This window comes from Mirounga leonina, unplaced genomic scaffold (genome assembly GCF_011800145.1).
Source record: "Mirounga leonina isolate KUSES-001 unplaced genomic scaffold, KU_Mleo_1.0 Mir_224, whole genome shotgun sequence".
Lineage (NCBI taxonomy): Eukaryota > Metazoa > Chordata > Mammalia > Carnivora > Phocidae > Mirounga > Mirounga leonina.
The window spans coordinates 570,472-590,395 of NW_023270615.1; the positions used below are offsets into that span (position 1 = coordinate 570,472).

At 43.0% G+C, this 19,924-nt stretch overlaps 1 protein-coding gene across 6 annotated transcripts in view; it reads right to left on the reverse strand.

Moving 5' to 3' along the window:
* The window catches only part of TLE4 (TLE family member 4, transcriptional corepressor), a 142,196-nt gene extending 122,849 nt beyond the window's left edge, over positions 1-19,347 (reverse strand). For 3 of the 6 annotated variants that reach the window (XM_035029002.1, XM_035029000.1, XM_035028999.1), the window contains exons 1-4: positions 17,913-17,996; positions 17,498-17,595; positions 16,340-16,403; positions 15,113-15,157 (exon numbers count right to left, since the gene is read on the reverse strand). In XM_035029002.1, the coding sequence (XP_034884893.1) occupies positions 15,113-15,157; positions 16,340-16,403; positions 17,498-17,595; positions 17,913-17,951 (246 nt within the window). In that variant the 5' untranslated portion in view covers positions 17,952-17,996. Of the gene's footprint in view, positions 1-15,112; positions 15,158-16,339; positions 16,404-17,497; positions 17,596-17,912; positions 17,997-18,431 lie in introns of those variants that run through there. The other 3 variants (XM_035029001.1, XM_035028997.1, XM_035028998.1) reach the window with 2 other exon arrangements.
* Positions 19,348-19,924: the final 577 nt, after the last annotated feature.

Sequence of the window (19,924 nt, forward strand, 5' to 3'; positions counted from 1 at the left end):
CCCCCCCCCCCCCCCCCCCCCCCCCCCCCGCTCTGAGCTCCCACTGAAATGCCCCTGCATCTATCTCAGAAATAGCATCCTTAATCACTCCTGACGTCCTCTCTTCTGTCTAGGTCACAGTGCCATCCACACAAATACCTTGTTTTGTTCACATTGGTCCAAATGCCATAAAAAGACTAGAATCTCCACAGAGGCAAGCCTATCACCTCTTCTAACTCCCTAGACCTCAAAGTGTGCCCTACAGGTAGTGTGAGATCAATTAGCATTTGCTTAAAGAACAATTCAAAGCCAACTTGGCCTTTGCCTTCCATCTGAGGTCTCCAGCACTACCTTCTCTTAACCAAGTAACTCTCAATGTAGGAAGACTAATAAAACAACCTCAGGAGGATTAAGCTCTTGTTCACGTTTAAGTCTTTAGGTTATGATCTTCTTGACCTTTGTAGGTCCTGTTCTAGGTATTTCAATTTGAGAAGCTAAATATTTCCATTTTAGATAGTTAATTTTGGGGGTGAGCTTCAAACAAATGTAGCAAAAGCATGCCCCCAAACTGGAAAATCAAATACCGGCCCACCTCCTTTTATTGCCATTTCACTTTATTGTGCTTCACAGATACTGCATATTTTATGAGTTGAAAGTTTGTGGCAATCCAACACCAAGAAAATCTACTGGCACCATTTTTCCAACAGCATTTGCTTGTTTTACGTCTCTGTGTCACATTTTGATAATTCTCCCAATATTTCACACTTTTTCATTATTATTCTATTTCTTATGGTGATCTATGATCAGTGATTACAACTCACTGAAAGCTCAGATGATGGCTAGCATTTTTTAGCAAGAGTGTTTTCTAATGTATGTGTATTGTTTTTTTAAGACATAATGCTACTGCACACTTTAATAGACTACAGAACAGTGTAAACATAATTTTTATATGCCCTGGGAAAGCAAAAAATTCATCTGACTTGGTTTATTACAATATTTGCTTTATTGTGATGGTCTGGAACTAAACCTGCCAATACCTCCAAGATATTCCTGAATCAAGGAAAAATGTGGGATGTATAAATCTAAGCTGGGACGCTGGCATGCCATCTCACAACCCAAATGCAACAAAGATCTTACCAGAATTTTTTTTTTCTTTTTTTTTTTTAAGATTTTTATTTATTTATTGAGAGAGATAGTGAGAGAGAGAGAGCATGAGAGGGGGAGAGTCAGAGGGAGAGGCAGACTCCCCGCTGAACAGGGAGCCCGATGCGGGACTCGATCCAGGGACTCCAGGATCATGACCTGAGCCGAAGGCAGTCGCTTAACCAACTGAGCCACCCAGGCGCCCAATAAATAAAATCTTTAAAAAAAAAAAAAAGAAAATCCTATCAGTTTTGCTGAGATCTGGTTAAAATAGGTCCAAATTTTGAGCCATCTTCTTCTGCCAACCGTATCAAGCATTTGGAAACAAGTAGCCATATTAAAAAGCCAGGTTTTTGTACATAAATGTACTATGCCTGACCCAGCCTCTCCTAAATCTGCCACCTCATAAATGTAAGGTAAGACTCACAAGGAAGTAGAGATGCCAAACTGTCACCTCTACATTCCTGGGACCTACATAAAGGTGAAAGCTTAAGAAGGGCATTCTGGAATTTTGCAGAACACAATTTCTCCATTAAGAAGGCCAAATAAGCATTCTGTCCTCCCCAAGTTAGCCAAAAAATATTCAAGCAAGTAACTGTGGAATTGCCACCATGCTTTTTATTGGCCACTTTAGGTTAACTGTAATATTTTTTGAGGTTAACCAACATAGATGTACTTAGAGGTAATAAGCCATACTCCAAAACAATTCTATGTCCCAAAAAATCAAAAGCCTTTAAAATAGTCACCCACATTCACAGTACAGCTCAATGGAATGGGGGGGAGGGGGGAGTAAGTCCAAGTAAAACTTAGGTTCATGGATCAGTGCCCACGCATTCAAAAATAAAATAAACCCATGTTCTAGACCCACAGGCTACTGAGAAAATTCAGGGTTCCATTTTGTTTATTACAGTGTGACCAGGACTAGACAAAGCCAAGCACAATGCACTTTGACCTCAGCAAGAGACCAAGTGAAAAGACAGAAGGACTATTTTACAGCAAGATCTGCCTTGATCCCTCAACTGGGGCAGATCAGGGCAAGGTGTCATGTTCAGATCTCAAGTGGTCCGGTCTATCATATACATCTTGGTACTAACGAGTGTCGAAGAGAATGGCTGAAATGACTATGTTCAGCATGGACAAACGAAGGCTGATGAAGGACCAACTGTTCCCTACAAGAGGACTAAGGCTAATTCTGGGACCCTCAATGGGTAGCCAGGACAAACAGGCCTCACTTAAGGCCAAGAAACTTCCACTAGTCCAACAGTTTCAATGGAAATAATCTCCCTTCAGAAACGAAGGAAGGAAGGAAGGAAGGAAGGAAGGATGGATTGCTTGATTACAGGAGACCATGTAACACCCCCATTCAGAACTTGAAATAACCCACTACCACCAACCCTACTCTGCTTATCATCACAAGAAAACCTAAAAAGACAAGCATAGTCGGCTTGACATGTTCTCTCAAACTGACTGAATTAACTAGAGAAGCCAGGTAAGGTTGATTCTTGGCCTCTATGCATTCCACGCCAGTAGCACCTCTAAGTTGTGACAACCAGAAATACCTACAGACACTGCCAAAACTGTCCTTGGGAGAAAGGACTTGCCCAGCTTGAGACCACTGCTCTAGAAGTAGTTCTCAAACTCTTTCATGTGGGTCCCCATTTCCTCACTGGATCAGTGAGTGCTTACGGACTCTTTGCCCACAGAAAAAGGCATACAATTTTGCTAAGAAGTTCAAGGATCATGTGGATCCTTTAAAATACAGCCAAGGACCCCCATCCCACTCTTACTCCTAAGCAGGCAGTTTTTTAGTTCTCTGGACACTCCCATGTAGTTATAAAAGGTACTGGGTCTGTTCTAAAGATTTCCTAGTCAGAAGTACAAAAATATCCATAGGCTGTGGTCATCAGACCAGGAGCCAGCAACGAAAATCTGCAATGAAGATGAACCAATTGGTTCACTAACCCAGTGCACTAGTTCAGAAGAAAAATTGTATTATTTTTTCCTCAACCTGAGTAACTAAACCAATTCATGGTCTTGTGCATGGCCCTGTAGCCTTGGCTGAAAAACTACCCCCAATCCGTATTTCTACTCAACAGTTACACTAGTAAAAAGTCCTGAAACAAACAAAAACGAAAACAAAAAGAAATTGTTTTGTATATTAGAAACTCAATCTGGAGACCACAGGTATTACTACTTGTTAAAAAAAAGGGGGGGGGGGGGTTCCTTCCACCGCATATGGTTGAAGAAGTGTAGAGCCAGAACTGGACAGCCCATGGAAGGGAAGCAGAGCGAGCCAGACCGCCCGTAGAGGGGATGGAGGCTGGCAGAAAATGTGGCTTCGGTTATGCTCCCCACAACACCACACTTTTCGACAAGGACTAGGGGGCAAAGAACTTGCTGATCTGTGAATTCAAAAGGCACTTTTCTGATAATACATACCCAAAAGGAGACCCACTTATTATTCGTAACGCTTAAGCTCCCTGTGTACAGAAAACACAGCAGCAGACTAGTACACCTAGGTACACTTTAAAAATAAAAACAAAACAAAAAAAGCTTACCGTATTAAAATGGTCATTTAGGGGGCAGGTATTGCCCCTGGTTCAAGAACATGGACTCCAAAGCCAGACTGCCGGGGCTTGAATCCCCACTCTGCAACTTACTAACTATAAAACCCTGGCAAATTTCTTAGCTGCTCTTGATGTTAGTCTCCTCATACACAATGAGGACAACCAGATCCCTTCCTCAAGGGTTACCCATTAAACAAATGAATACATCTGAAGCACTTACTGCATCACCTGGTACACAGGAGGTGCTTAATAAATACTAACTTATTATCATCAAAACTTGCCAGACACACATATGGAAAATCTGTAACTCCATCTAGTCACTGATGAGCTCTTAGCCTAGAGAAGGACTTGTAAGATGTGGCCGTAGCTATGGAAGAAGCAACAGAGCACATGGTTCTAGGTTGTAAAACACTGGCAACATTAGGATTTTTTTAGCTGTCTCCAACAGCCTAATACTGCTCACAGTCAGGTTCTTCTATATATATAGATAATTTCCTCTTACATAAAATTGATTCCAAACCTTAACTTAAATGGCATGTCTCTAGTGTCAAGCAATGAAGTTAAAAATCTACCTTTTGCTAATGCTGGTGATTTTTAAATCATATGATGTTACAGCTAAAAGATAACTTACAAATAAATCATCGTCTGGAAATGAATTCAATCCTAAATTTTAAAATAACCCATCACCAGCTCAAGGACCTATGGCAGAACTGCAAAGAGAACACCTAATCTCTTATTGCCTATTTAGGCCTTTTTTGCTCATCACAAAGCCAAGAGAGAGTCCTAAGAGCTTGGAAATAAAACTTATACATAGGTGGTTGACACTCAAATATAAGAAAGGCGATGAAATGGAAAAATGATACCCTTCCTTTAGCTATTCCAGCATTCATTTCTTCTACTATGTTCCAGAAACTGTTTTAGGTGCCAGGGATGCAGAAGTAACAAAACACATTCTTACTTTTCGGAGCTTATGCCTTAGTAAAAGGAAACTGATCTCTACTATGTCCTTGATTCATCAACTCAAAACGGCCAAGATTAAACATTGTCCCCTTCTTTTACTTGCTTATGATTAACTTAACCATAAACCAAGCTGAGAAGTGTAAACTCTCCCCCAAATAAAGGATCCCTGATAGGACAATGCAAGAAACTCAAGAACTCAAGATCTCAAGCTCATGGGGCGCCTGGGTAGCTCAGCTGTTAAGCACGGTTCTGGGATCAAGCCCTGCATGGGCTCCCTGTTCCGTGGGAGGCCTGCTTCTCCCTCTCCCACTCCCCCTGCTTGTGTTCCCTCTCTTGCTGTGTCTCTCTCTGTCAAGTAAATAAATAAAATCTTAAAAAAAAAAAAAAGATCTCAAGCTCGTTGTAGGCCAGTTTACAGACATGCTTTACACCCTGAGTGTCCTGAGGTAAACCTCAGCTAAAGAAATTGACATCTACAGATTCTGGAGGAGTAACTAATCCCAGGAGCTAATTACGTAACAGGTAACAAACTACTATATACCCCCTAATACACCAGTAGAAAATTATTGGATCCCAATATAAATTACACATTTCACAAGTTGTATGATTAAGTTTTTTGATATATATGCCAAAATAAAGGCATCAAAACAGATCACTTTAAAGGAACACTGGTATTATATCACATATTTTTCTATTACCTGTAACAGTAACATTATATAAATCAGTGAATTCTGAACCATCCACTAATTAACTGTGGGACTTAATCATTTAACATCTACATCTCATTTTATTCATCCACAAGATAGGAAAAATGCTTTAGCAACATTATTGTGACTTAAATAATGGATGAGAAAGCACCCTGTAAAATATAAAGTACTATATAAACTTAAATACCCATTTCGACTCCTAGCTTCATTAGGTTAATTTTGGACTGAAAGCAAGCAAGCAAGCAACCTCTGAGAAGAGCTGTTTAAAGAGACTTTCTAAGACTAAAAGGAAACGATCTTAACTCTCAATTTCTAATCAGTGGGTCACAGAAAATAACCAAAACCAAAGAGTCATTTTAGACCAAAAGAGCTAACAGGGATCTAGATGTCCACTTATACTCTAGTTGAAGCTGAGGCAAGTATAGTCCTGAGAAGTTAGGGTACTCAGCAATATCACACAGCTGGCCACTGGCAAGGCCAGGACTACAATCTGAATCCCTGGACTCAGTCATTTATTTGGGGGGAGATAGTAGGGTCTGTGTTGGTAGTAGAGTATCCCAAACATAGCTTTTGGAATATGGCAGAAATATCTAACATACCAGTGATCTAAAAACAGAGTCAAACCCAGGACCTATTTCACGAAGTTACTTATTTTCTGTATCTCAGCCTCCTCCTCACAGAGAAAATGGAAATAATAATACACTATAATCTCATAAGGTTACTGCGAGATTAAATGAAATATCACCCCAATGATAAGCTCTCTAAAATCATGTACTGTTATGATTATTACTCTTTCGGTAACACCATACCATCTCCACTAATAAAAACCTAAGATCTCTTCCAAGTTCCTTGTCCCCTGAAAAGCACTACACACTTGCATTTTTCCTGATCTGGAGGGTAGTTAGCTAAGCACGCGACAGTGTGTTAAGATCAGGCTCTCCCCACACTCATTCAAACTACATGTGCACAGACTTATTATTTGTAAAAGAATTCTTCAGATAAACACGGACTAATAATATAGTGATGTTCAAACTGAATTTTAAATTGTTAGGATGCATTCATGTTTTCATCTTTAAAAAGGCCGATTCCAAGCGCTTAAATACATACATTCTACCTCATCCTAACCCGCTCCCGAAAGGCACCCCAAGCTCAGTCTTCTACTTCCCTTTCCAGCTGTCATTTTTTCCACTATCTTAACAAGTAGGCACCAGAGGCCTAACTAGGCTTGGGAACTCCACTTTTGTTATCCCACAACCTAAATATTAGCCCTTAAAAATATGAAGTCACACATATTCTTGGCTAGCTCGATCTGACTGTGAGCATTCCCTCCTCCCCAAGTACTTCATGGGCACCTTCTGTGTGACAGGCACAGTTCTCAGCACTAGGGACCCCACAGAGAATAGACACCCCTGTTCCCATTAAGCTTACATTCTAGTGGGACAGGGCTGACTGGCAAGAAACAAGGTTGTTTCTAGTATAGTGTTTGCAGAGCATACTCTAGGAATGCAGGAAAAGCCAGTCTTATTAAGCACTTTGCTAAAAGTGGATCTAGGCTTCAGACTTTCGTTTGTGGATCCTAAGCCTCCCTTTGGGCAGGGCCCAAGCACTGGAAGGGTAGAGAGGAAAAGAGGAAGGCTCTGTACTCACACACAAACACCCAGATCAGATCTCTAGCTCAAGAGGACACTATCTAACACCCCCTGGACTGCCAACAGCATCCCCATGCTCCTCACGTTGCATACAGCCAAGAACATCACAGGAACAAGCACCTATTTGCTGTTTGGAAACAGCATAGCCAGCGAAGGGAGCCCTGGAAGGGAAGTCAAGAAGCCTACTTCCTTTTCTGCCAGTGATTCTCGCTCTGTGACCTCGGGCATGCTCACCGACCTGCGTGAACCCTAGGCTCTCCACCCGCGTGCTGATCCTCCTGTACTGTGACACTGGGCTAGTCTCTTAAGCCCTTAAGCCTCAGTGTCATCTGTTCAAGGAGGCCAGTGGAATGACACTGCTTGGCAAACTGTAGAGTACTCCACTGACAGAAGCTATTTAAATAAATACATGGATCCAAAGCTTGCTACTTGCTTTACAGGAACAGCAGGAAGATTAAGGAGAACATATAAAATGCCTTAAGCTCTGCAAAGAGAGGGTGTTACAGGGTACTCGTGCTCATAATTTCTACAATTACCATTCTTTCCAGTTTTATTTCCTGGTATTTTCAAATTCCTTAACCAAAATAATCCACAAACCCAGAGGAGCAGAAAACATAGTCAGAAAGTAACAGTATCCTAATTAGAATAACAGTAAGTGGAATAAGCTTGCTAAGAAATCAGGAAGCGGATACCCCTCTTTGTTTCCCCCACGTCTCGCTGGCTTCACTGCTGCAAGTGCCAGGCCACCGCCAGGATCCGAGGCAGACTCCACCAGCCAGCCTAGGGACAGAGCCCCCGTCCTGCCCCCGTCCTGTGCCAGGAGAGCAGCCACCCTTTCTTCCCATGAGATGCAGAAGCTCCCTTCACAACACAAATCCTTAAGCACCTGTGGGCAAAATGCTCAAAAATAATGAAAAAGTGACACAACTAACCAGAAGACCAAGTACGTAAGGGGCGTCCAGGAATATTTCTCTTCTGCTTCTCTGACAATCCAGCTAAGAAAAGCCACACCTTGCCCTTCATCCACACGCTGGCTGGAGCACAGGTTATACAATGAAGCTCTGAGGAAAGTTCTGGCCCAGTGGTAGAGAAATAGCAAGAGCTTGGCATAAACACTGGGTCAATTCCAATGAAAATAGAGAGGGTATATAGATCTGCGTTGATGAATGCTGGCTAAATCCCTCTTACAGATATACAGCAACTACCACAGAGAGCTGTTACTAAAGCAAAGTCAAAACAACCCTGACTTTTGCTTTTAACTAAAACTTCTGAAGCCCTTCCCGCTCCAAGTAGAGCAATATTAATTTCATGAATTCTGTTTGCAGTACACTTAGCGTGGAATGAGTCAAATCCTGAGCCTCACAAACTGGCATTACCAGTGCAAACACTCAGCTGCCCGCCCCCCCCGGCTCCAAATATGCTGTCTCCTGCTTTTTTCTCCAATAGCTCAGCTTGCAAAAGTGATAACTGAGCTACAAGACCACTGGATGTGGCACCCTTGCTGGAGTGCTAGGGTTTTCTAAGGGGAGGTATGAAAGGGGATCAAGGGAAAGTACCTTCTAAAAAAATCACATCCCCTTCACTCACTCCATCACCATCAAATATATTACTGCTGTCCTGAAGTGATAAACCAGACTATCCAGTCACATCAAAGGCAGTACAAATGTCATTAAACACACACAAAAATAACTCAAGTGCACATTTTAAACATTTCATTCCCAATGGACTTTACCTATTCTATAATACAAAAAGAAAAAAAAATACAATTCTAGGCGAGGAAAGGGGAAATGAAGACTGTGAGAACAATGGCCGTTGCCAGCACCATCTCGACTCCACTAAGGCTGCAACAGCGCCTAAAGACACAAGAGTCCAACCCAGCTCAAAGGTATTACTACTTAAGATACAAAGAACTTTGCCCAGAAAAAAAAATAAATAAAAAACAATATCCAGTAGGGATTACGGGACAGTGAGGAGGAAATATCCCTTTGTTTGAAAGCTGCAAAGAAAATCTTTCACCAGTAAAAGCAAAATATTTGCCTTCATTTAAAAGTTTGAGTTGTGTGTGATTTCCTGCATCGAAGAACCTCTTTCTGAACTACAAAGAGGCCACAAAACATCACATTTTCCCCTCCCTGTTTTCCCCTTCAAAAACCCACAAGATGGTGATTAACAAACAGCCCCTTGTCTTCAGGCATAGTTTTAGAAGCCACAAGGAAAAGATAAAAGTTAAATGGAAGAGCAAGTTTGTAAACAAATGAGAAATAGGTTGCCCAGGGAGGAAGCAAACTCAGTCTTGATAAGTAGGCAGCTCTCCTCGCCCCATCTGTGGGAGACTCATGGGAGACTCGGTGCAAAAGGACCCTCACCCTGTCACCCACTGAAAGCAGTCTGAAGGACACTCCGGGGATCTGGGTATGAGCCCGAAGTTCAGTGACTTAAGGACAAACCCCAGGCCTATCCCAGCCTCCCAAGGGCGCTCCCCATTCCTGGAACGAACTGGGGCCTGAATCTCCAACCCAGGACAGACCTATCACCCAAGAGACATCCTCTCAGGTAAATTCATCTGAAGTCCTGAATCCACTACCTAATAACTATATCACCTTGTGCAGATCTGATCCTGTTTAATCACCCTTTGATTGGACATAATCCCTTTCTTAGGATCATTGTGAGAATTAAAGAATTTTGGCAGTGTGCCCAGATAGGTGGTAAGCACATGCCAGATATATAATAACATTCACTTCCACTGAAAGGAATTTCCAATTCCACTCAACAATCACTGCTTTAGGTGAACAATCTTCAGATACTCTATGAGACCTCAAAAAGAGAGAAAATTCAGAGCTCGACATGTGAGAAGAGAAAAAGGGGAAACCCACGCCATCCAGAAAACACTCCTAATTATGCACATACCCGACAGGTTAAACTTCCTCCTCACAGATCTGCTTTTCTTGAAAGCCCTGTGACAAGGAAAAAGACAGCTCACTGGGTCCTGCCCAACTTGGTATCAACTGTCCTAATGCTAGATCCTCTCAGAGTTTTAGGGAAAATATAACTTAAAATCTACACGTATCTAGATTTACTAAATAGGACTGAAGCTTGGTCCCTACCCCAAAATGTCCAGATCAGACAGGCCAGGGGTAAAAAACCACCACCAATAACCTCCGTTTGGTTAATATTAATTGTAAAGTACTACTGAAGGCTAAGTAATCCTAAATTAGAAGAGGTGGCTTTAAGCCTCAATGAAACACACACACAAAGCCCCAAAAGCCCCTCCCCAACCCAAGCACATGCTCTTCTGATTGTATCTGGAGGGTTTTGCACAGTCATCAAAATTTCACTCGTAATCTCTTTGAGATTTTCCAGGGCAGTAGTGTCCACCCCTGTTCCCCACCCTCTAGACTATTCCCTAATGTTTATACAGCAAAAGAAAATTCTGTCAGTAAAACTTTCACTGGTTTATTCCTTTCAGCTAGAACATCCCACCTTTGGTAATCGTTCGCTTTCATTGCCATACAAGAGTTCAATCACCCATTGCTGAAAAAAATAGTCACCCTGTAAGGATACAACAGACATTCTCAAACACCTACTCTCTGCACCTAATCCTCCAAATCCAAGCGCCTATAGTCTAAGACAGGAGATGTGCAAGAAATTAGTAATACTTTTTAAAAAAATAAGTTTTCTTAGGGGAAATCTGGTCGAAACGGAACTTTAAACAAATGGACTTCCATTGCAAGCACTGTCCCCAAATAAATTTACTGCACCCTCGAATCAAGTCCACTCAAGGATGGAATGTCATGCCAGTCATGTATTACTTCAACCTCAATATATCTCTTTCTACTCTTCAAATCCTAGGCTACTTTCTAAAATAGTTCACTAAAAAGCACCAACCTAATTAACAACAGCTTCCTCTGCAACAGTGGCCTTGATTTCACTTATTTACACATTAACTGCAGCCTCCTTTTGGCCAATCCAGTCTATTCTCTGTACCATGCCGAGCCTTTTATCTGCCCTGGACAGCATTTTCTCCAGCAGATGAAGTAGATGCCGATTGATTTGCTGTCGAGCATGGTAAATTAATAGCAACAAATTGCTGAGGGCCCGTCTCGCTGCTCCACCATGCTTCGGCAGTTTTGCTTTATTTGCTCCATGATGGGCAGCAGTCGGCCTCTTCAAGTCAATTTCTTCTTAACAACCTGCAATACTTTTCAATGGTGAAAATAGAGCTGTTCCTTGTAAGTCAGAAATCAATATCCTATTGCCCTTAGAAAATGCTAAACAAGCAGTATTGGCAATCCACTTGGTACTAGAGGGTATCAGATATAATGCAGATCCATACTGCTTCCCTCCTTGTAGTTATTACAGTTTGCTAAAAGGTTCCTAATGTCATTTATCATCATTTACCATCGACCAGAGAGGCTATGATTATGATATCCTATCAGCTGGCAAGGCCCTTTCATTTCTATTCAATTAATATTTTAGCTGCACTCAAATGGTTGTGGCCCAAGTCTCATAATAAAATCTACATGGCTTGGAGTGAAACAGGAGTTTTCCTGCTCTGATTAAAAAATACAACAATTATATATCTACAGACACATATGTACACATATAAGTACATACACATATACACACACACGCACACACAGACATGTGTATGTAAATGTGTAGTATTCACTTCTTTTAGGTTCTAAGTGTTGTAGGTTTCCAAAAGTTTCTAATTCTAAAATTCAAATACTAAGCTAAATTTTTTTAGAAGCAAAAAAAGACCTTCAGACTACAGAATACTGACTACGAAAAAGTCGCGAGACGTTCTCAAAATGTGGTATATTCATCTCCATTTAGAGTTCCTATAGGTGGAACTCACAGACCTACTGTTCCTAATCTACATCCAATATTCACTTTTTAAAGTGGAAACTGCTGCTGTCAGATTAAATCAAGGAGATCTTCTTTAATTACAGCATTACAGGTGAAGGATGGGAATGAGCAGCGTTTAGCAATGCTATCAACTGCATGCATCACCCTGTTCTGCCCACAGTCACTGACCCTTTTAGAAGTCACACTGTATTAACAAAAAGGAACAATCAGCAAAAAAAGTAACAACTAAACCATGGGCCAACTGTTCATCCAGAACAACAACAGCAAAAAAAAAAAAAAATTCAAAAAACCCCACACTTAGGGAAATCCTTAGGGAATAAAGGCCAACATTCTTTCATTTAAGAAAATTCCAATATGAAGACATCACAATAAAACATGTGTCATTTCTAACCAGGTCCCATTTGTCATCTTCATGTTCATGTTGGAACTTAAGACAGTGGTAAAGCATTAATTTACATTATGGCCTAGAACAGTCCATTCTAACTTTTCTGGGTTTTTTTCTAGCTTCCTCTGCTCAGCTCTATCGACCCTACTAAAGAGTACCAGAAATTAGATTCATATTTTATGCTCTAATTCCATGTCATGTCACTGAGTTCCCCTTTAAAAAAAAAAAAAAATCAACTAATTCTACCAGACTAATGCTATTTACTCAGTTACCAAAATTTAAATTAATTATGTTCTCAAACATAATTGTTAAAAATTGGCAACATTATGCAGGCTTAATTAAGATTAAATCCAATTTACTAAATGTACTTTAATTGGTACTAATTACATTAGCTTTCATTTCAGAATGACAAATTCCCCATAGATTTCACTCTATAGTCCTCTATCAGAATCAACACAGAGTGACTGACGATGAACATCATACAGAAAGGGGAGGGGCCATAATACCAGGCCCCCCACCCTGTTTTGTCACTGCTCTGTGCTTCTACCCTTTTATCAATTTGCTAAGTCACAGAGTCATGACTCCATCACAGCCATCATTTTCTGTTCCAATGAAAAATTTCTCTAAAAATAAATACTCTGTGGCTGGCAGCAGCCAAGAAGAACAGGAGCATTAACCAAAAAATACACAGAGGTTTCGAATATCAGGGCCACCAATTACTAGGGTACTTCCAAGGACTCCGGGGACTCCTACTCTTGAACCCTTGAGAGACACAAATCTAATAAGTGAATAAGCCTAACCCGATCTTGAGAACTAGGCCCAATTATGCCGCAGGGCAACTTCCCTGCATTATTGCTGCTTTCCATTACGAGGGTATCCAGCGAGTGCATCTGGAAGAGAGGCCAAGAGGAACCAAGGCTGTCTGCCTAGGAAAACAAATAAAGACAGATATGCCTCTGTGCTTAAGGGGGGAAAGAAAGAAAATATAATAAGTAGGTGGTTTGCAGGGCTGTCTGTATTTCATAATGTGATAAACTGCCCTCAGGATTCTTGATATGATTGAATTTAAAAGCCAAGGGAAAAAAAGGGAAAATGTACTCCATTCTCAATTTTAAATGGATGGCATTTGAGGCCACCTGGACAAGAGGATGAAAGAATTACAGAGGTACAAAATGTGTAGAATTAAGGGATCTCACACACTAGCCCCCTCCCCAAAGAAATGCATACAATCAAATACAAGCTCTGTGCCTCTCAGAACTGCAAACTGTATAAAGAGATCTGGAAACTAAGTGTTATGGTAAATAAGATACAGGAGGAGAAATAAAAGAACATTAATCATCTGGCTCAATCTTTAAGAAGACATTAATTAATCTTGGATGGTGGGGTGAGGACCAAAGGAAAAAAAAAAACACACATGTACAAGATCCAGACCTAAAATGACATGTAATAGCACAATTAACAAACAATCTCTCATGTAATTTATTTCTGTAAGGTAGAGCTAAGGGGAGTCCACACATAAGTTTAATGGATTTTTGTTTAAGCAGGAGATATTTACATTACGAATCTAAACAGAAATGGCAAAGATGCCAAAATAAGAACTTAATTTTAATGTGCAGCAAACTATACTATGTTAATATTGACATAATTAAATAGCTTATGAAGTAAAAATAAGTATCTGAAATAAAAAATCCTCAGCATAAGTGACGACTCATTTTTTTCCAACTTTCTGTTTTCAAATACTGTTTACCCAATGGCTTTTACTGTGCAACAGTCATCCTTGAAAGATCTACTATCTGTAAGTATGTGGGTAATTAAGTATATCCAGAAAGGAATCCATAAATAGTAAAAGCCTAATAATATGTGATCAATTCGTATGTTTTAAACTTAGAAAGTAATCATATCTACCATGAGTATATATAAGAAATGAAAAACATTAAGTTTTCCCTCATCTTTTCCCAACAGGTAAACACATACACAACTATTCTGAAATAGGTGCTGAGACAGACCTGAAGCACTTTCACTTGGAGATCACTAAAAATAAAATATTATTGCCAAGCAATATTTTTTATATATACGCTATTTTTTATGTAGAAAATTTAAACCAAAATTTAAACCAAACCACTTTATTCAGTTTCCTGGGGCCGGGGGGGAAGGCTGTTTGAGTCATACCTCTCAACACTTTCTGACTAATCATTATCTTTTTTGTTTTGTCTTTTTCTTTTTTGGCCGAACTAGTTTACTAAATGTGAAGGCCCAGTGCCGAACCTTATCACACCCTCCTATCAAGCTCGATTTACCCTGTACAAATTTTTGGAAGTACAGCTACAGTTCCTGGTTAAGACCCAACTAAGTAGCCTCGGGGGACTGGTACCAGGATTTTAGTTTACATCAATTTCTTTGTAGCTCCACAGATTTCATTGTGATCCTCCCAGCTCACCCTTTATCCATTCTTTCACACCAAGCCAAGGAAGATTCCACACAATTTACAGTTCCTCTTTTTAATATTTTCTAAGAAAAGCCCTCTCTTAGGACAAGTTTGCAATGCCTGAAATAAATTAACTCTTTCAAAAGAAAAACAAGACATTTTTTAAAATTTAGCATCCTGCTTTTCAAAGTGGACAAAATTTAATATGCATTCAGACATTCTAAACCATGTTTTTAAATGATTAAAATCAGGACAAAATGCAAAAAGGATGGGGAACCACACCTGAAAAGATAGTATTCTCTTTCAGTAGTCTTTTAAAATACAGAAACTCACAAAAACATGCAGAATAAAACTGCAAAACATACAATTTTCTTTCTCAAGTGTACACTATTACTGTCATTTCAAATGGTTATAAAGAAATAACTTACCTGCTTGTGCATTTCTATATTCAACCCATAGGACATCTCATAATACTGTCAAAGAAGGGAAAGCAATTAATTTCGTGCCTTTCATCAGACTCCCTAGTTTGTTCCAAATGCCCCAAGTATGCTTAAAACAAACATAAAAGCCTCACTAAAGCAAAATATCCACAATACCTATGCTAAGGAGGAACATTTAGCTTAATAAACTAGCAGCCACCCTAAGACACAGACTCTGAGTAACTCACAAAACTAAGAAAATCAAGTTCACACATAGCATTCTTAACATCTCCAGCTGTCTTTATACATCACAAACAGATGAATCAAAAAGACCTGACGAAAATTTAGTGCCATATGGACTCTAATTCCAAGGCATAGCGGCCAAGTTAATGGCAAGTGTCTCATAAAAATGCTGGCGCTTTGAAAGAACTATTCAGAAAGGTGATGCTACTTCAGAGTTCCGTTTCTCATTTTTAGTGTTCTGCTCATAAGGAAAAAGGCTGGATAGGAAATGAATGAGTTACTCTGGAGCCTTTATGAACAAGCATAAAAACATGCTTGGTTAAGACTTCTGAAAAAGCAGATCTGATTTTTTTTGGGGGGGAGGGGACGTGTAGTATAACTGTCATTAGAGAAATTCTGGCAGAACAGATCGGTTATACAGAAGACGACAACGCTCCTCAAACCAATGTAACACCACAGAAACTGAAAACACACAAATCACATGCACATACAAACACACACTAGTAACATAAAAAGCGGGAAAATTTTGAAAAGGTGTCTGGTGTCTTTTGATATCCATCATTCTCTTAAAAAAAAAAAAAAAATGAAACCTTAAAATTCTTGCTGCATACAAAGAAATTGGTTAAGATTGTTTGGAACAAGAGCAATAAAACAACAAAGAAAACCACTAGCGCAAAAACATTTTGCTTGTGACTCTCAACAAAACATAAACGAGGTTCTTTTTTTTTTTTTTTCCAATCTATAAAAACAAAGCACAGAGGATCATACCCCACGCAGCTGAACTTCGTGAAAATTCAAATCAAAGCTGGTTGTCAGAAGCAAGTTATAACATCCTGGAATTACAGGTTGCTAATGATCACATTCCCACAACCCCAACTGCACTGGCACGCTGTGACTGGGATCTGTCCTGCAGCCTCCAGCAATCTGAACATATCCTTGCTTTTGGTATCCTAAACTAACAGGCACTTTGAATCTGTGACACAGTTTTCTTACCATGACATAATGCCGCTGCATCTCTGTCTTCTCACTGGCGAGTTTCTCACATTCCAGCTTCAGGCTGTTCAAGACATAATGAAATCTAAGTACAATGCAGACCTTGACTTACATTCTTCAAATGTAAATAGACATTCTAAATCATCACCTACAAAACCCCAAATCAACTATCTTAAATTGCATCTCATTATTGAAGGAGAGGAGGTGGGAGAGAAAGGGGTGACTGGAACCAGCCTGGACTTGCCCTTTCAATGAGGATCAAACCTGCGGTTTTTGTTTAAGAAAAAAAAAAAAAAATCCTCTAGCCAATTTAATTCCGGAACCGCATCCAGAAATGAACATTTGCTAAATTCATTTAATGAAAGAAGAAAAAGAAAATAAACATCAATAACGTGTATATACCCAAGCACAAATTTAAATCCCCCAAAATGTCACAAGGGAGGTTTTTTTTTTTAATGTACCACGAAGAGATTAACGAAAATATGAATCAAGCATGTCTTATGAATGATGTCTTATTTGTTCCCTCCAAAACAGAGACAAGTTGAATACCACCACCCAGGGGCAAAGTGTGGATCGGGTTCAGTAGCTCGTTTTGGTTCTTGCATTTAAGAAATAAGAATTACACGTCATTAGAAAGCCAGAGAAAGAAAAATATTTCAAAGGCACTCTAAGTCTAACGATCGCCTGTAAGAAGAAAACATTTTTCAGCATAAAAGTAATGAAATCGCTCACTTGCGACTTCCCAGGGCTCTCAGCTCATGGTATTTCAGTGGAACGGCAGAAAAAAGTGAGACGGAATCAAGCCCGGAGTAATAAAGAACCAAGGAAGTCAAAAGGCCCCAGAATCTTTCCAATCTTCCATTCTCCTGGCCCCAATAAATCAATATCGAAAGTTTGGCCTCAGCATTTTCCAAGTCTCCCCAGTTTCAATTGTTCTGCCTCCTTTTTATTTATTTACAGAAGAAGGGAAGAATGTTTAATTTCTTTACACCTGCCTAAGGAAAAGAGGCCTTGACTTGCCCTTTCTGCCCACAAGTAAAAATGATAATACCACATTTGCGGCGGCCAAAAAAAGGGGGGGGGGTGTTTGTGTGTGTATGTGGGGGGGAAGACAAGAGCTAAGCAAACAGGAGGATCAGCTAAAGTCAATATCGTTACCTGTGGTATTGAGCCTGTAAAAACTGAAACTCTTCCTTAATCCGATCACAGGACTCGGAAATTGTAAATTTAAAGGGTTGAGCAGGCTGATGCGGTGCCTAAAGAACAACAATAAAATATTTAATTAGCCCACATCACAGGCGAGGCAGGGAGATGGAGAAAACATACCACGCGGCGTTAGCGGGGGGCGGGAGGGGTCACCGCGCAGGCAGGCGAGCAGGAACGATTAAAACTCTCATCTAGGCCCCCCCCGCCCCGCCTCGCCGCACAGCCCGGCAGGGGCTGGTTTCGGAGTGGCCCCCGGCCCCCGCGGTCTCTGGCCCGCCCCGGACCCTGCGGGTTCGAGACCCCGCTCCGCTCCCCCGCCAGCCGCGGACGCCCGGGGGCCGGCGCGCCGCGCCCACTCCCTCCCCACCCGGAATCGAAACTGGCCCGTCGGGGGGACTCGCGCCATGGCGTCTGGCCGCGGTCAGGTCGGGGGAGGGGGCGGGAAACGCGGCCGGCTGGCGGGCTCGCTCGCGCGTCCCCGGGGCCCGCGGAGCGAGGGGCCGGCGCCCCGCACTCCCGAGCCGCAGCCGGACCAGCCGCGCCGCCGCCGAGGGCGCCCTCCCCGCCCCGGCGCGGAGTCGCGCCTCCTCCATCGCTCGCCGCCCCCCCGCTCGAGGAGTCGCGGCGCGGGGACGGCGAACGGCTCCGCGCGGCTTCCAGGGGCTCCAAAGACAACAATAAGAAAATGGCTACAACTCAGTTGCCTCTCCGCACCCCCTCCGAGAGTGCCACCGCGCCAGGGGTGGGGGGTGACGGCAGGGAGCGGGCCGCGGGGCGCGGGCCGCCCTCCCCGCCCCTCCGGCCCCAGACAGAACTCGGCGCACAGGGGGCGACGCGGGGAATCCCCCCGCGCTCGGCGAGCTCGCGCCCCGCCGCCCGCACTCACCGGGTGTCTGGTCTGCGGGTACATCTTGCTCAGGTCGCGAATCATCCAAACCGATTTAGTTGGCTGCGCTGGGCAGAGGCGCGCGGCTCATTGGCTTTAATGGCCCCGAGGAGGAGGTGGAGGAGGCGGCGGCGGAGGCGGCCGGCCGGGTCCGAGGGGCGGCTCGGGCGGTCCCGGCCCCCGCCGGGTCTCGCGTGACGCGGGCGGCAGGAACGCGCGGCGGCGGCGGCGGCGGCGGCGGCTGGGTGCGGGCGGCCGGGCCGCTCGGCATTCCTCGCGGGCGTCACTGGCCCGCCGCGGGCATTGTCCGGCGCGCGTCTCCCGCGGAAACGCTCCGACGTTCGCTCCGCCGAGGCGCGCCCGCTGAGCCCAGCGCCGCGGCCGCGCCGCTCCCCTGGGCCGGGAAAGTGCGAGCTCCGCGCACCAGCGCCCGCCGGCAGCGCCGCCCGCCCGCTCGCTCGTCCCACTCCAAACTTTTTTTTATTTGTCTTTTAATTGGTTGTTATTCCTCCGAATGAATGATCTCTCTCTTCTTTCCTAAAAGCAAACACAAACTCCTTTGGTTCGGAAGAGGTCTCGGCGGTGCTTTTTGGTTTCTCTGGAGATTTTTTCACTTCACAGCAACGATCTTTTAAAAGGCACCTTTTAGCTTCTTTTACCACATCTCATTTCCTTATTTTTCTTCCTTCCTGTTTTCTTGTCTTTTTTTTTTAACCCCAAATTGAAGGGGATTATAAAAATAAAAGAGAGTGAAACGCTTGCGGCTTTTTTTTTTTTAATTCTCTCTCCTTTCAAACTCTGCGAACACCACCTCAAAATAATATACAAGTGTGTGAGAGAGGGGGAAGAAAGCAGCCAACAGCCCAAACACCCGCTCAGAACAGCTCTAACAACACGCTCTGTGTAGGTGACTTCTTTGACCAAATTTAGCAGCAGCTAATCATTAACATTCTGATACATATTCACAAACGTCCGTGGAGGGACCGCGGAGCATCCCGGGAGATGTAGTCCACCCCCAGCGACCGCGGTCGAGGATTCGGCCAGATTGACTACAATCACCAGCCCGCCACGCGACCGCTCTGGGGCCCTCTTCAAGCGCCCCGCCCACCCTCGGCGCGGTAGGCGTCTCCAGCAACCAATCAGAGATGGCTGAACATTAATCGCCGTTCTGTGTTACTGCCCATCATTTCACTGCTGACAAATGGCGAGCCAGAGGGGAGGAGCTGGCCGGGCTGGAGCCCACGTGGGGGCCGGGCGTCGTCCGCGGTTCGGACCAATGAACGGAACGGGATGGGGTTAGCGGAGGCGGAGCGGAGATGGCCCGCCCAAGGCGGAGCTTCGTCTTGGCTGACGTTCCTTAGCGCGAGCGTTCGAACCGGGGAAACATTTGTTCAGCTGTCAATCAAAGTAACGTGGGCCGGGGAGAAGCTGTGGCGGCGGCTGCTGCTGCTGCTGCCCTAGCTGCATCTTCAGAACTGGGTGTTGGTGGCGGT